This window comes from Chiloscyllium punctatum, chromosome 7 (genome assembly GCF_047496795.1).
Source record: "Chiloscyllium punctatum isolate Juve2018m chromosome 7, sChiPun1.3, whole genome shotgun sequence".
In the NCBI taxonomy this organism is placed as follows: Eukaryota; Metazoa; Chordata; class Chondrichthyes; order Orectolobiformes; family Hemiscylliidae; genus Chiloscyllium; species Chiloscyllium punctatum.
The window spans coordinates 57,024,079-57,041,881 of NC_092745.1; the positions used below are offsets into that span (position 1 = coordinate 57,024,079).

At 42.2% G+C, this 17,803-nt stretch overlaps 1 protein-coding gene across 13 annotated transcripts in view; it reads right to left on the reverse strand.

Annotated features, from left to right (window-relative positions):
• The window catches only part of npl (N-acetylneuraminate pyruvate lyase (dihydrodipicolinate synthase)), a 63,971-nt gene that overhangs the window by 18,165 nt on the left and 28,003 nt on the right, over positions 1 to 17,803 (reverse strand). For all 13 annotated transcript variants that reach the window (XM_072573629.1, XM_072573631.1, XM_072573624.1 and 10 more), the window contains one exon: positions 1,140 to 1,227. In XM_072573629.1, the coding sequence (XP_072429730.1) occupies positions 1,140 to 1,227 (88 nt within the window). The remainder of the gene's footprint in view (positions 1 to 1,139; positions 1,228 to 17,803) is intronic.

The window sequence follows — 17,803 nt, forward strand, 5'->3', positions numbered from 1 at the left end:
TCTACAAACTTTTCATGTTTTCTTCATAGCATTCTATCTTAACTATCCATGAATTTAGCTCCGGTGCCTCCTCTCATCCAAACCAGTGATCTAAATTATCAGTAAAAAAAAACTGAGCGTAGAGATTGAGTGAAGAAAGGCCAGGAAGAGTATTGAATTCAATGCCAATTCAGGGGCAGAAATTAGAACAGGAGAAAAGCAAGACAGGCTTTGAGAAAAAAAATGTAGGAAATAAAATGATAATTAAGAGAAGCTTGATAATACAGCATTTGCATATTGATGAAAGGAAAGCATGATGTGAAGGTTTTTTTTGCATACATCAAGACAGATAAGAATAAAACATTTTTAAAGGAAGCATCAATATATGTTGCATCAGAAAGAATGCCAATTGGCTGCCAATAGGACTTTGGTTGCATGGATCATAGCAAGCCTGCCAATGTAGTATCTACATCAACCATTAGGTTTTTCTCCCCAGTACACTGGTCAATATTTATCCTTTTATTAGTTTAACACAGTTGCCTGGTTATTACTGTTTTGGGAGCTTGTCGTACACAAATTTAAATGTAAGTTTTCCCATTTTTCAACAGTGACTATATTTCAAAAGATATCAATGTTATTTGTAAAGCACTTTGAAATGTGCAAAGATACAAAAGGTACTACAAAAATATTTTCTTTCTTCACTTCGCCATTGCAGGGAGAAGTCATGTGACGTTTCTGATTTTGTATTAAAGAAAACTATTGTCATCTAACAATGGGGTCAAACTGCAATATAAATCTTAAGCACACAGACATACTTAGATCTCTTATTTCATATCTAATCTCTACTGGGGCTTCTTGCAGAAAGTGAGGACTGCAGATGCTGTAGATCAGAATCGAATGTGTTGTGCTGGAAAAGTACAGTAGATTAGACAGCATCTGAGGAGTAGGAGAAATGATGTTTCGAGCATCACCAAGCCTAGTTAATTGAGTGATTTTAAATTTTAAGAAGGCATGGAAGCAATACTTAAAGTAAATTATTACATTGGGAAGAGGAGAGCAAGAGAACAGAACACGATGTTAAAATCAAGTTTGAAAATCAATGTCTTGTATAGATATAATTATTCATTTTATTTAGATTGAATCCAAATGTGAGCACTCACTTGCCCTTTCCTTGTTTAATCCACTCTTCAGCAAGCAATTTTCTTTCTTCAACAGTAAGGGAAATGCCCTCTGCAGTTGTGCCATTCACTAGAAAGCAACAGTTGAAACATTATGCAACTATTGGATGAAAGCAAAGTATTGCAGATGGTGGAAATCTGAAAAAAAAACAGAAAAGCGCAGAGGAACTCAGCCATTCTGTAAGCATCTGTGGAGAGAGAAATAAAATTAACATACTGAGTCTGACATGGCTCTCTTTCAACATTGAGATGGGCTGAAAAATGGTCATTCTTTATGGGGTGGGGTGTGGGTGAGCAAGTAGAACTGGTGGCAAGGGTGTCCACAGCAAAAGAGAAAGGGATGATAAAGGCACTAAAAGGAGAGATTGAGAAGAAAATGGCATGTGAAAAGGAGAAATTCGACCCGGCAAGATGGCAACGGTTCATTAGACCTGCTGTGGATGGCTCTGCCTAACAGCCAAGGCATATTGGTGTTTTTGCCATCCCTGGATGACGTCATTGGAGAGAATTGTTAATTTAAAACATTGAGAACACAAATTTGTTCATATTTTGGAGTGGGAAGGATGCCAAAAGGAAAGGGAGTGAGCAAACAGCAGCAAGGAAGACATTCCACTGCAGCACTGGGCATGCAGGAGGCCACATTAGCGGCCTCTCCCAAACCCCCAAGGGACTTCATGGACCTGCAGGAGTTGGCGGCGTTGATGGCAAGACTTACTGGGAAGGGTGAGGCTGCGTTCGAGGAGATCCGTGCCCAGATACAACCCATCATGTCCATGCTGCAAAAGCATGAACGGGAGCTCCAGGGCCTCAGGCCACAGATGGAGGAAGGTTGAAGGGTGGAGGGTTTACTTATTTATTTTTGCCGAAGGCTGGGGCACAGTCCAGGCTTGAAGGAACTGTGAAGGGGGGATGGATAGGGTGAATGTCACCTATGGGTGGGTGGTGGTGGTGGGGAGGGTAGTCTTTTGTTTAAGGTTTTCGGAAGCAGCGATCGAGTCCTTATCCGGACGGATCCAGGCCCTGGAACAGCAAATGCAAGCCTTGAGCGATCAGGTCGATGACCTCAAAAATCAAGGTCAGAGGTCGAATCCGTGGATTGTCGGGGTCCCAGAGGGTGAAGAAGGTGCGCAGCTAGTCAGCTTCTTTGAAAACCGGCTGCTGCAATTCCTATTCCAAATTGAATCTGGACAGCGGCATATTGAAAGGGGCTATAGGTGGTGGTGCGCAGGTCCGGGCCAGTACAGCGACAGCGCACCGGTCCTAGTGCACTCAAGCAAAGAGTGACAGAAGCCTCCAGATCACCGGGGAAAGATCCGCAGGCACAGCCGCCCAAAGGGCCAAAATTTATGTTCTTTCAAGATTTCTCGGCAGCTGTAATCTGAAAGAGGAAGTCCTTCGATGAAGTTAAGAAGATACAAAGGAACATGGGCATCCAGTACTCCATGAGGTACCTGGCGATGCTTCGTTTCAGCCGCAAGGGTTCCGTTTATATACTTGACTTGGCAGATAAGGCCAAGAACTTTGTGGACACTTTAAATTAGGCTGACTGATCTAAAGAGTATGGTTAATGTTTGTCTTCTTTTTCCTCTTTCCCTAACACGTTTTTTTAAAAAATCTTGGAATATATTGTTCTTTTTATAGTTTTAATAACTGGATTTTATCATAGGAAATTTTATAGGTGCCCTTTGTTGTTTTCCCCTTTTTGTTCTTTTTCTTTTAGTCATAGTTGAGGTTGACGTGAAGCCAGGGATGGGTGGAGTGCTTATCCTGATTTTGTCTTCTTCTGTTAATTTAAGGATCATCTCCTTATTTACTTATTTATTTTTGCCTAAGGCTAGGGCACAGTCTGGGCTTGAAGGAGCTATGAAGGTGGGATGGATAGAGTGAGTGTCCCCAATGGGCAGGTGGGGGTAGGAGTCTCCTGTTTAAGGTTTTACAGCTGGTTTTCTTTGTAGTTTTTTTGGGAGCAATAGTCATTTATAGTTATGTTAGAGTAGTTTTTGTATACGCAATTTTATGATTCTATGAATATCCATTTACTTGTGCTTGACGCATTGCAAGCAGGGTTCTCCCTCCCAGGGGTTCAAGAGTCTCTCAAAGGGGATATGACTAAGTGTCTTGTTAAATGGTACACTTGGAACATCAAAGGAAGTCATTCACCTGGTAAGACGGAAAGGGTTGATATCACCCTGTTGCAGGAAACCCATTTTGACGATGGGGAACACCTGATGTTATGACTGGGGTGGGGGAAGATGACTGGGTATTCTTTTCATTCTTTACTACTAAAAGTAGGGGAGTGGCTGTACTTATCCAGAAAAATCTTCGATTCACATTATTGGAGCAGATGAAAGATGAGCAAGGGTGGTTTGTGATACTTAAGGCCCTGATACATAGAGAGGAATATGGGATCTTAAATGTCTACTGCCCCCGGCACATCCCCTCAAACTTTTGATTAGCGCCTTCTCTAAGCTGAGTGCCTTTGGAACATGGCACATTATTATGGCGAGGGTGGGGATTTCAATTGCCTTTTGGATCTCTCAGTGGACAGAATGCCTAGTGGGCCCCCAACTGTGTCTTCGCAGGCTAAGCAAGTGACTGACTTATTCAAGCAGTTGGGGCTGGTGGATATTCGGCGGTGTCTTCACACTACTAGCAGGGACTTCACTTCTTTCTCTAACCCACATAAATGTCACACGAGGATTGAGCTTTTTCAGGCTCCCTTGACCTTTCTAGATAAGATTATGGGTTGTAAAATTGGGAACATAGCTATTTCTGATCACACGGCAGTATATTTGGAGGTTAAGGCCAAGAGTGAGGGGCGAAATTCATAGCACTGAGATCTGGATCCTTTTCTCCTCAAAGATTCCAAATTTTAACCACCAAACCAGGCATGGTTAGTAGTCCATCTATACTGTGGGTGCCAGAAACGACAGAAGGGGGAACAACAACGTCTACTTGAGATGCGGCTGAAAGCTGATGAGGCAGCACATTTTGCAAGACGTTCGGTGACAAAGCCACAGCAGATCATGGCCCTCCAGGCTGCGCTGAATTCAGTACATACACAAATCGCACAGAAAGAACTTGCTTTTGCTAGACAAAAGCTGTTTGAGTATGGGGATAGGCCGAATTGTATTGGTCTGAAGGTTGTGAGGATAGGTGGGCCAAATTGGAAACCTTTTTTAAGAGCCTAGTCCTCCATGGAACAGGCCTCTTTCCTTAATGCCCCCTTGACAGTTCAGGAAATACAGGAGGCAGTGAGGCAACTTCAAAGTGGGAAAGCGCCTAGCCCAGATGGTCTCCTGGGTAACTTTTACAAGGAATTTATAAGGATTCTGTCAGGGCTGATGCTGGAAATGTACAATCCTACATGCATGAGTGCCTACCACCATTTTTGAGAGAAGCTAATATTTCTCAAGAAGGGGAAGGCTACTGAGGATCGTGCTTCATACAGGCCCATCTCTCTATTAAATTGAGATTTTAAGATTCTGTCGAAGACTTTGGAGAAGGTATTGCCCTATATTGTCAAAGAGAACCAGACAGCTTTTATAAGGAGCCGGAGGTCCTCCAATAAAATTACAAAGTTGCTGATCCAGGGTTTCATGATTTCCTTAGATGCAAAGAAAGCACTTGACCTGGTGGATGGTCGTATCTCTTTTATGTCTTAGAGCAGTTTGTGCTGGGTGGGGTCTTTGCTCGGTGGGCGGAGGTTTTATATCACCACCCTTTGGCCGCGGTCATCAGTAACAGGGCGAAGAATGGGAACTTTAGGATTGGCAGGGGTAGTTGTCAAGGTTGCCTCCTCTCACCATCATTGCTTACGGTGGTGATACAGCCACTGGCAGAGGCCATTCGTTGGAACATCCACATAACTGCTCCGGACATGGGATCGAGGGTACACAAGATTACACTTTTTTTATATCATATATTTTTATTAAGAAAAAAGATTTTTAAATATTACAGCAAATACAAAACAATGCAATTCAAAACAGTACAAAACTAAATCCAAATAATAAAAAAATTCCCCAACCCACCTTCCTATACGAACGTATAAACATATACAGAAAAGTATAAAATAAAAAAAACCTAAACTAGCTATTTAACTAACTAAATAAATACCTAACAACAAACAAATAAATAGTAATAACTCAGCCCAGCCAAACAAAACACTCATACATTCACAGTTCCTCCTCCCTGGATATTGGACTCATGAAACATAATCGTTACAGCTATATAAAAGCCCTTGTTAGTGTGGCAGATAAATCTGTGTCCAGGTATTTCAAAAAGAGCTGCCATGTCTTGTAAAAATTCTCAGTTTTGTGGTGTACCATATTTGAGAGAAAATCTAGGGGAATATGCTCCATAACAATCTTCTGCCAACCCAACAGGCCTGGGGGGGTGGTTTCTGATATCCAACCTAGCAAGATATTCTTCCTTGTAAGAATATTGAAAAGTTTTGCCTTGAAGGTCTGTAGGAAATACAATAGGTAGGCCCAAAAGGAGCAAAATAGGGTCCTTCTCCACCCCTACACCCAAAATCCTCTCCATTGCACCCACCACAGCAGCGCTCCACTTTGTTTGAAGCCTGTCACAAGAACAAAGACAATGGGTAAGAGTACCCATACAGACCTTGCACTTGGGGCATGGTGAAGATACCCCTGGTTTAAATTTTGACAAACGGTCTGGGGCTAAGTGGACCCTATGGAGAATCTTCAACTGTAAAGCATGGGTCCAATTGCAAATTGATATCTTCCTTGCATTCTCCCAAATATCCTCCCATGCCTCTGAAGAAACTTCAACACCAAGCTCTCTTTCCCACATCTTGCAGAGTCAATCAGACTCATCTGAGGTGGCACTCCCCAATTGGTCATATAAAGTACTGACAGAAAGTGTACTCTTAGCCCTTAGTACCCCTCTTTCTATGTAAGATTTGTAGGGATCAGTCAAAAGCGTGGTCCTTTTTTGAATAAAATCCCTAACTTGAAAAAAACGAAAGAAGTCTCTATTAGGTAACTCGTACTTCCGTACTAACTGATCGAAGGACATCATCACATCTCCCTCAAATAAATCACCCGTGCAAGATATACCCTTAGCTGCCCAACATTTAAATCCTGAATATATCATACCTGGTTGAAAACTTGGCATACCCATTAAAGGTGTAAACAAAGATGTTTTGCCAATATTACCTTCCCTCTGCCGAATTGCCCTCCATGCTTTAACAGTATTGATGACTATTGGGTTATGGCAATATTCCCTAACTGTCCTCACCTTGTCCAAAAACAGCACACTGCTAAGGGGGCACCTTGCCTGGGAGACTTTAATATCTAGCCATATTGAAAGAGGATCTCCACAAACCCAATCACTTATGTAGGTCAAAAGTGAGTTTAATTGGTAATTTTTAATGTCCAGAAGGTCTACTCCCCCCCAATCTGTGAGGCAACTGCAGTTTGGCTAATTTAATGAGGGGCCATTTATGGTGCCAGGTAAAGGAGCTGAACCAACTGTTCAGTCTCCTGAGTGTTTGTTAATTGAAAATCAGGGGGAGCATCCGTATAGGGTATAGCAAACGATGGAAAATATTCATCTTAATAAGCGCTATTAAACCCAATCATGAGACTGAAAGTGCCTCCCATCTTTGGAGATCTTGTTTAATTTTTTCAAATTGAGTAAAATTGGCTTTGAACAGCCAATCCAGAACTGGAGTAATGAATATGCCCAAATACACAAACGCCCCTGTGACCACCTAAATGGGAATCTATAGTCACTCTCAAGAAGGTAAAAACAATGACTGCAGATGCTGAAAACCAAATACTGGATTAGTGGTGCTGGAAGAGCACAGCAGTTCAGGCAGCATCCAACGAGCAGCGAAATCAACGTTTTGGGCAAAAGCCCTTCATCAGGAATAAAGGCAGTGAGCCTGAAGCATGGAGAGATAAGCTAATCTCTCCATGCTTCAGGCTCACTGCCTTTATTCCTGATGAAGGGCTTTTGCCCAAAACGTTGATTTCGCTGCTCGTTGGATGCTGCCTGAACTGCTGTGCTCTTCCAGCACCACTAATCCAGTCACTCTCAAGAGCCAACTCTTTCGTAAGACCACCCATAGGCATAGCCTCTGATTTAGCAAAGTTAATCTTATACCCTGAAAAAGCGCCAAACACGTGAATTCACTGTATCAGGCAAGGCACTGAAACTGCTGGATTTGTCAAGAAAATTAGAACATCATCTGCATACAGCAAGATCTTATGTAATTTTGACCCCACTTCTGGAGCCGATATATCGAGATCCCCACAAATGACCTCTGCCAACGGTTCAATCACCAATGTAAAATGTAATGGTGAAAGGGGACAACCCTGCCGGCTGCCCCTAGAAATAGTAAAATTGCTTGATCGTACCCCATTGGTAATGACCGCAGCAAGAGGTACACTGTAGAGAACCTTTACCCATCTTATGGGAACTTCGCCCAGACCAAACCAGTCTAGAGTATAGAAAAGGCACGGCCACTCAACTCAGTCAAATGCCTTCTCTGCATCTAAAGAAATCACCAATCCCTGTATTGACTGCTGTTGGCATGCTTGAATTACGTTAAGCAGCCTCCTAACATTATTGGAGGATCTGCGACTCCTTATGAAGCCCGTCTGATCCTCTTTAATAATAGAAGGTAACACAATCCCCAGCCTTAACACAAGAGCCTTAGAAAGGATCTAAAAGTCCACATTTAAGAGCAAGGTAGGCCTGTATGAAGCACAGTCTTCCGAATCCTTCCCTTTTCTTAGGATAAGTGAAATATTGGCCTCTCTCAGAGATGGTGGGAGACAAACATGACTGTATGAATCATTAAACATATTCAGCATCGGGCCTGACAGTATACTTATAAATTCCTTATAGAATTCACTGGGAAGTCCATCAGGACCGGGCACCTTTCCACTCTGAAGCTGCCTCATAGCTTCCTGCAATTCTTGCTCTGATAATGGGGCATTGAGAAAGGACTGTTGTTCGGGAGTCACACCCATGAGCTTCAGATCCCTAAAAAAAAAAAGGATTCCATTTTGGCCTGCCCCTCCTCACAATTCTCAGACTGATATAATTTAGAGTAGAATCTCTGGAATGCCACATTAATCTTTTTAGAATCACGTTAGGGAAGGGTCTGGGAACCTAACTGCTGTAATGGTTTGTGGGGCACTTCTCTTTCTGGCAAGGTATGCTAAGTATTTGCCTGGCTTGTCACCATGCTCGTATAACCTTTGCTTTGCAAAAGCCAGCTCCTTCTTTGCCATCTGCATGAGCACGGAATTTAGTGCAGACCGCAGTGCCGTAATCCTCTGTAGTTTGACCAACGAGGGTCTGTCAAAATAGGCTTCTCGGCTGCCTTCAACCGTGTTTCAAGGAGACGTTGCTGCTCACCCGTCTGCCGCTTCCTACTTGTGGAATATGAAATAACTAACCCTCTGGCATAAGCTTTGGCAGTTTCCCAGAGAACAGATGAGCTATCAACTGAGCCTATGTTGATGTCTAGGAATGCCCGAAATTCCCTAGAGAAATACTGCACAAACTTGCTGTCCATGAGAATAAAGGGGTCCATTCGCCAGTACCTTGAATCCACTGTAACATCCTTAATTTTAACCATGAGGTACACTGGAGCTTGAGCAGAGATGGCAATATTACCAATCGTATAGGATGCCGCCAGATCCAGGGTTACCGCAGGGGTCATAAAAAAAAAATCAATCCTTGTGTGACATCTGTGTGGATTGGAGAAAAACGTGAAATTCCCTACCTGTAGGGTGGAGACACCTCCAGACGTCCACCAATCCTAATTCCCCACACAAACCCAATAACTGTTTAGTTTGTGCAGAGGGTATCGAGGGACCTTTAGGCAACCTGTCTACTGTGGCGTCCATGAGGCAGTTAAAATCTCCCCCTATAACAATGTGCCGAGATTTGAGACATATCAGTTTAGAAAAAGCATCTACCAAGAATTTAAGAGGATGAGCTGGGGGACAATAAACATTTGATATGCCATATTCTTCCCCATTTATCAAGGCTTTAAGAATTACAAACCTCCCGTATGTGCCTTTAACACATTCCAACAATTTAAATGAGAGATTTTTCCTAACCAATATAGCCACTCCCCTACGTTTGGTATTAAATGATGAAAAATAAACTCTGTCAAAGCCATTCTGCTGTAATTTCAGATGCTCCTTGTCATCCAAATGTGTCTCCTGTAACAAAGCAATATCCACCTTCTCCTTTCCAAGACTCTAGAGCACCTTCTTCCTTTTAATTGGTGAGTGACTTCCCTTGATATTCCAGGTACACCATTTAATCAAATCATTAGCCATAAATCTTATGGAATTACATTTAAATTCCAGAGAGGAGGAACTCGAACCACAAATCGCTGAGCCTTAGTGTCGCATGACCCACCAAATATAAAAACTACATAAACTAAAACCACTACATTTAACAAACATACAAAATTATTAAAAATGAAAAACAACAAAAACCAGAAAACAAACCAACATAAAAAGCGCCAATAGCGCTGAGTAGGGGAACTCACCCCCTGCCCGGAGGGGGAAGCTACCCGTCCCGAACTGCCCATAAATAGGCATCTAACCATCTCAACCACCTTCACTTCTCCCAGCTGGAGCCGCAGCGCAAGCACAAGCTAAAAAAAATAAACACCCCATAGAATATCAATGTGAATAAAAAAAAAACATTCTTTGTTGTGGTTCTGTTCGCCAAGCTGGGAATTTGTGTTGCAGACGTTTCGTCCCCTGTCTAGGTGACATCCTCAGTGCTTGGGAGCCTCCTGTGAAGCGCTTCTGTGATGTTTCCTCCGGCATTTATAGTGGTTTGTCTCTGCCACTTCCGGTTGTCAGTTCCAGCTGTCCGTTGCTGTGGTCAGTATATTGGGTCCAGGTCGATGTGCTTATTGACTGAATCGGTGGATGAGTGCCTTGCCTCTAGGAATTCCCTGGCTGTTCTGTTTGGCTTGTCCTATAATAGTAGTGTTGTCCCAGTCGAACTCATGTTGCTTGTCATCTGAGTGTGTGGCTACTAAGGATAGCTCGTCGTTTTGTGGCTAGTTGGTGTTCATGGATGCGGATTGTTAGCTGTCCTCCGGTTTGTCCTGTGTAGTGTTTTGTGCAGTCCTTGCATGGGATTTTGTACACTACGTTGGTTTTGCTCATGCTGGGTATCGGGTCCTTTGTTCTGGTGAGTTGTTGTCTGAGAGTGGCTGTTGGTTTGTGTGCTGTTATGAGTCCTAGTGGTCGCAGTAGTCTGGCTGTCAGTTCGGAAATGCTCTTGATGTATGGTAGTGTGGCTAGTCCTTTGGATTGCAGCATTTTTTGGCGAACACATTGTATAGGTATTCTTCTTCCTCTTTTTGCAGTTCTGGTGTACTGCAGTGTGTTGTGGCCCTTTTGAGCAGTGTCTCAATGCCACTTCTTTTGTGTGTGTTGGGGTGGTTGCTTTCGTAGTTCAGGACTTGGTCTGTGTGTGGCTTTCCTGTATACCTTTGTGGTGAATTCTCCGTTCGGTGTTCCCTGTACCATCACGTCTACCATCACCATCATGTCCTTTTCTTCCTCTCTAGTGAATCGGATTCCTGTGAATGTGGCGTTGATGATCTGGTGTGTGTTCTCTATTTCTGGGTTTTTAATGATTACAAAGATGTCATCCACATATCTGACCCAGAGTTTGGGTTGAATTTGCGGTAAGACTGTTTGTTCTAACCTTTGCATTACCACTTCTGCTATGAGTCCAGAGATGGGTGACCCGTTGATTTGTTCATATATTTGGTTGTTGAATGTGAAGTGTGTTGTGAGGCACAGGTCCAGTAGTTTGAGTATGCAGTCTTTGTTGATAGGTTTACCGTCCTGTTGTCTGTTCTGTATGTCCAGCAGGTTGGCTATTGTTTCTCTGGCTAGGGTTTTGTCGATAGAGGTGAACAGTGCCAATACATCGAATGAGACCATAGTTTCTTCCTTGTCTGTGTATATTTCTGATGATGTCCAAGAATTCCTGTGTTGACTATATAGAGTGTCTGGACCCGCTGATCAGTGTTTCAGTTTCTGCTGTAGTTCTTTAGGCAGTTTGTGTGATGGTGTCCCTGGTAGTGATACTATTGGTCTGAGTGGGATGTCTGGTTTGTGCACTTTAGGTAGTCCATAGCATCTGGGGGTGTTGTTGCTTTCAGGTTTCATTCTTTGTAGGTCAAACCTGGTTATCTGTCCATTTTTTTTGTAGATTCCTCAGTGTGTTGTTTATGCTATTGGTGAGCTGTGGGATGGAGTCAAACTGCCTTTTTTAGTAGGTGTTGTTATCCGCAAGTAGTTGTTGCGCTTTTTGGATGTACTCTGTTTTGTCTAGGATGACCGTCATTCTGCCTTTGTCTGCTGCTAGTATGATTATGTTCTTATCATTTCTTAGTGATTTTAGTGCTTCCCTCTGCTTGGTGTTGAGGTTATGTGTTTGTCTTTTCCTTGTTATCAGAGGTACGATACTTTGTCTCACTTTGTTGTGTCTCTTCTGTCAGTCCATTATTCCTGAGTATGCATTCTAGTGCTGCTAGGAAGTCTGCTGTCTTGGTGTCCCTGTGGTTGTAGTTGAGTCCCTTGGCCAGGATTGTTTTTTCCGTGTCTGGGAGCTGTCTAACCCAGCTGTGGGTTGTAGTGTCTTCTCTGTTGTGTGTTAGTTTGGCCATTTTTTCTTTTAGTGCTTTTTTTTTGTGGTGTGGTCCTGTTCTGTCCTATGGTAACGGCCTGTTCTTTTATAAAGATTCTTTTATTAAAAAAAAGGAAATAAATACCCGACCCATCCTTTCGTATGTCCTAACTTCAAAATTTAAAATGTACATCTTAACCACCGCCAGACATAATTTGAACCAAATTATTATCAATAGAGGTAAAAAAAAAGGGGAAAAAAAAACAAAGCTCCAACCAGATTTCCTCCACTTCTTTTACAGAATGATAAACGCATACCTAAGCAATGATATTTATACATAGTACAATTGTTTAACTTAGATTAGTTTGTCCACAAAGTCTGCCTTCTCTGATGTGTCAGAGATGCACAAATCCATTTAAGGTGATCCGAAGCACTGCCGGATATCTCAGGGAGTACTGAATCCCAAGCTCCTTCAATCTTCTCTTGACACCATCATACGATTTTCGTTTCTGGATCACCGCCACTGAAAAGTCCTGAAAAAACATGATCTTAGACCCCTTGTAAATTAGGGCCTTTGGATCCGAAGCCTACATGACTCTTTCCGTACCCCGGTAATAATGGAACCGCACCAGGAAAGGACGAGGGTGTTGACCCAGACCTGACCTCCGTGCTGCGACCCGGTGAGCCCTCTCTATCTTCAATCCTCTCGTGCCAGTCTCCAAGTCAAGGAATTGCGGGAGCCAATCTTCAACAAATTCCGCAGGCCGCTCACCCTCCTTACCCTCAGGCAGACCGTTGATCGGAATGTTTTTTCTTCTGCCCGTTTTCAAGATCATCCACTTGGTCACGCAAATTACGAACCTGCGTCTTCAGGGCTTGGATCTCTTCCTTGAATGAACTGGCATCATCTTCCACCACTGTGGCCCTGTGCTCCACCTCATCCGTCCTCTTCTCCAGGTCTCCCAGCTGCTGCTCATGCTTCTGCAGCATGAGGGAGACTGGAGCCAGCTTATCTTCAATTTGTTTCCCCAACATCTCGTGAGGTTTCGAGAGCTGGTTCACCAGGTCCTGGAGAGTAATCTGCTCTGAGGCTGCTGCAGGCTGAGCTGTAGGCCTGGCCTCAGATGCTCCTCCTCCCTTATTAGGCATTTCTGGACAGCTGAAAATACAGGTAAGTCAATTTTTAAATGTTTCTTGGGGCTCCACAATCTTTCCAACACCCCAAGAAATCCTGATGACCTGGGTTGGGTGTGTTAAAGGACTGTCCTTCTCCTGCTGCGATGCGAAGCTCTGCAGTGTGATCTTCTCAGATCGCCGCCATCTTAGATCCCCCAAGATTACACTTTTTGCACATGACATCCTTCTGTTTGTAATCGGACCCAATGACCTCTGCACCCAATCTGATACAATGTGTTCATTTAGTTGGGGCTATTTCAGGATATAAGATCATCTTTGCAAAGTCAGAAGTTATGCCTTTGGGGCACCTTAAGGAAGTGCCAGCGGTTTAAGGTGGCCCTAGGTTCCCCTTTAAGTGGCCACGGGCGTGTTTCCAATACCTTGGTATTTTTATTACCCCCATGTTTGATTGGTTATTTCAGACTAACTTTCTTCACCTGCTTGACAATATTGGAAGTCTCTTCCAATTTCATGCTTGGGCTGAATAGCCCTTATTAAGATGAATGTCGTCCCTCGTTTGCTTTATCTCATGCTTACGCTCCCTATAAATGTTTCCCAGGTCAATGCTGTGGAAACTTATTGGTTGGTTGGTTTAGTTCTTTCATTTGGCGTCATGGGTGGCCCCTCATCAAACTTACTAAATGGCAGTTGCCTCAAGAATGGGAAGGGTTGATTTCCCAGACACCAGGAGGTATCAATTGAGTCCCCTGCTGTCCTTTGTGTGTGATTGGGCAGGTAATGATCCAGGCTCAATATGGCTGGACATCGAAGCCTCCCAGGCAAAGTGCCCTCTTAATAACCTATTGTTCATAGATACGATGAGGACAGTTATGGATCATTGCCGGAACCCTATTGTTATTAGTACGGTCAAGGCATGGAGGGCAATGAGTCAGGGTGAGGCTTGCTAATCCAAGACTTCGCCACTTACCTCCATAGTTGGTATGCCAGTGTTCCGACCAGGGTGGACTCAGGATTCAAACTATGGACAGCAAGAGGAGTTTCCAGTTTGGGAGACTTGGTTGAGGGGGAGGTTATGATGTTTTTCAAGCAATTTAGCCGTAAATATGGCCTGCCCAATTGAGATTGCTTCCGTTTTTTGCAAGTTAGGGATTTCATCCAGAAATCTATGCTTCTCACTAAGTCCTACAAGTCCAATATAGAGAGGTTGTTGCTACGTGCCACTAGCACCCTTTCAGTTTGTGCCCTCTACCACCTACTGGACAGTAGGGCCTGGCAGAATATTAACCGGTCATGTGAAGTCTGGGAGCAAGAGCTAGCAGTGGAGATCTCTTCTGAAATGTGGGAGGACATATGGGAGAAAGTGCAAAAGATCTCAATCTGGCATCGGACATACACTGTGTAGTTAAAAGTTTTGCACAGGGCTCATTTGGCACCAGACTGTCTGGCGAAGTTTAAAAAGGGGGCATCTCCAAATGTGCTCCAAACATAAGCATAGGTACTCTTACGCATTGCTTCTTGACCTGCCACAGGCTGGAGTGTTTATTGGAGTGCTGCGGCAGGAGACAAGGAGGGTATTGAGGACTGATGTTAAAGTAGACCCAACATCTCTCCTTCCAGGTCTACCAAATGTATCATCTTTAGACAGGCATGGGAAGAAACAATTCAGTATTATTACTGTGCGTGGAAGAAAATTCTGATGAATTGGGTGTCTGAGATCTTGCCGGGCGTACTGGGATGGCAAAAATTAATTATAGAGCACATTACCTTGGATTTTTTCACAAATATGATGTACCACATGACAGACTTTTTTTTATAAGACATGGCAACCCTTTTTTTGAGTTATTTGGACACAGATTTGTCTGCTATCTTAACTATGGTGTTTACTTAACCAGCATGATTAAGTTTGCTGAGCCCTGGAAGGGGAACTCCTGAGTTAATACGGGTATATATACACAACGCTCCCATTTTTTTGTTTGGGAGCTTTGTGCCGAGCATTGTTATTTTGTGTTCTTGTATGTTCTTTTGTTTGTTTTTGTCACTTACTTATTTTATTGGTGTTGTTTTGCAGAATGTTTAGTGTTGTTTTGTAGGGTAGGGTAGGTTAGGAGTTAGTAGACAATAGTTGTATGGTAATTTGCGTTTTTTTTATTAAACTGGTATGTGTTATATTTTCTATAACCTTAAAAAAAATTTAAAAAAAAAATATATTTACAAACAAGGAGAAATTCAGTCTGCTCTATTGATAGAAAAGTCAGTAAGACACAAATAAGACAGGGATGGGGGAAGGAATGGGAAATGTTGTACAGGAAACAGAGGATGAGGACATACATTCAAAGACGTCTAGTGCACTTCAGCACTTCCTCCCCTCTCCATACAATATCAGAGGGTGTCACTTAAGCCCTTTAAATCTCCCCCCCTTTTCAGTGTCCAAGACTCCAAATATACTTTTCAGCATTTTGTTTGTACTTACTTCAATCTAGTCCTTAGTATTGACTGCTCACAATGCAGTGCTCTTTATATCAGGCAAATCAATCAAATACTAAGTGGCTGCTTGTGGAACATCTCCATTTAGTCTTTAAGAATGACCCCAACTCTCCAGGTGCTGGCCATTTCATTTAACCACCTTGCTCCCTTACCAACATTCTTGTCCTGGGCCTGTTACATTGTTCCAAAGTTGAATTCAAGTTTAATTTTCTGGTTGGATACTTTATAACCTCTGGGGCACAACACTGAGTTGAGTGCATGACTTCCATCCTCCATTTCAATGGTCAGACCCAATCCTTTCCCTGTGTTTTGTTTGCTTTGCACTCAACAAATTGAACGCATTTTGTCCTTTTCACACCTATCATTTACACTTATTTTACAACCAGTCCTTTAACATCATTAACATGCCATGTATCTTTTACTGGGCACCTTTGTACCCCTCTCCCTCTATCAACAGCATAAAATTTCTCAGTTTTCAGCCTCTTTCAGTTCTGAAGAAGAGTCATATTGAACCCAAAATATTTCCCTCCACAGAAGCTGCCAGACCTGTTGCTGTTCTACAGCATTAAGTATTCCCTTTCTCAACACCCAAGGAGTGGTCACACTCAGGCTAAACCACCATGTCATCTTTCTCTCATGAGAATGCAGCCCTATGATGTAGCAGGATATGACAACTTTACTTTCTACATTTACTTCTCTAGCATTGTTTTCAATTAAATAGTGAAGAGCAATTTATGAAAATAGGAAAAGAAAAATCTCAAGCTACGTGCAATATTAGAAATCAATATCACGTGATCAAAACCATAACAATATGCATATAATTAAGCGGAAGCACATAATTTATCAGTTATTAGTCAAAATACAGCACTACAAAAACCTTATTCCCCAGTATCACACGTTTGTCACCATGCATGCCACTTGTACAACTGTTATAATTACAAGTTTTAAAAAGACTTGTTTTGGAATTGTCATAAATTCAGATAAATTGAAGGGAGCAGGTCTACTTGACAACAAACTAATAGAAACCAAAAAGCAATAGAAGGCTCAAGTTATGTTATTAGTGCGATTGTGCAAGATGTTCACAGTTGGATACTATGGTGACAGTCTTGAGTTCATAGCACAGATTCTAAAGCACCAAAAAAAATTTAATGCATTGATTTATAAACAGTTATAGCATGTTCACTAAGATTAAGGACAATGAAAGTCAATAATAATTAATAAGCATTCCTACCATATGCAAGATTACTGTGTTTCACATGAATGGCACAGAGGAAGTTATTTTTGCTATCAGGATACAGGCTTCCCTCTATAACAATGAGTATCACAGAAGGACAAGAGCTTTGCGTGATCAGCATAAATGGGCAGACTTTTGGTTTTGCAAACTACCCAAAAAGAGATTTTTAAAATCAGAGACGCAGCCTAAAGTTATCTGAAGGATTCCATGAGATTCTTCCCTTCTGACTATACCAGGGGAAATCATAGGAGGAGGCTTTCCAACTTTTGGATTTAGGAAACTCTTAAAATAGTCTTCAATGCCTTTAAACTAACTTAAAAATTATGTAATGAAACAAAAAGGCCCAACAGATGCTGGGAACAAATGGAGGCTGTTTGCTACAAGAATATTCTGTGGAGTATGTGGTGTGGGATGAACATAAAAGAGGAACACTGTGATTTTAAGAATAAGTTGACTCCAAATGAAGTTTAATTCGTATTGATTGCAGTTATCTCTGACTGTTAAGACTTTAATATATTATATTTGGACACCCAGCCTCTGACCTCCCAGCCCAGCATGGGGCCTCTCAGTGGCTGGATGTTGCAGTCACTTGGCAGTACATGGTCTCCCATCTCAAGGTAATTCCTCAAAGTGCGGTCTCACTGTAGCTAAGCACTTGAGAAACACTGTAATGTTTTAACTTCCAGTTTTAAGTTGAAAATAAAAAAAACTAAGAAGGTCTACAATCTGTAACTTTTAACCTTATTTCATATGTTTGAAGTTTACTATAATTAATGCAATGTTTAACTTCTAACTTTGTTATTTCTTTCTACCTTGTTAATATTCTGTACTAAGGTACTTGTACCCAAATGGTACCTTTTTACATCTTTACCTATACTTTTGTACTTGCGTATATGTGACAATAAAATGAAATAAATAGAATTGGAACTTGCAAGTAGGCAGTGGTGCTCCCATACATCTAGTGCTCTGGTGCAGAATGATAAGACTATGAATTGGTGAAATGAGAGACTCAAAGAGATGAAAGATTGAATGAGGTAGCCTGGATGAGGAGTTTTTCAATGTATGGAGATAGCTTCTTAAAAGGAACAATTCTAGAATTTATCTTACATGTGGTACTGTGTAATCTGACAAG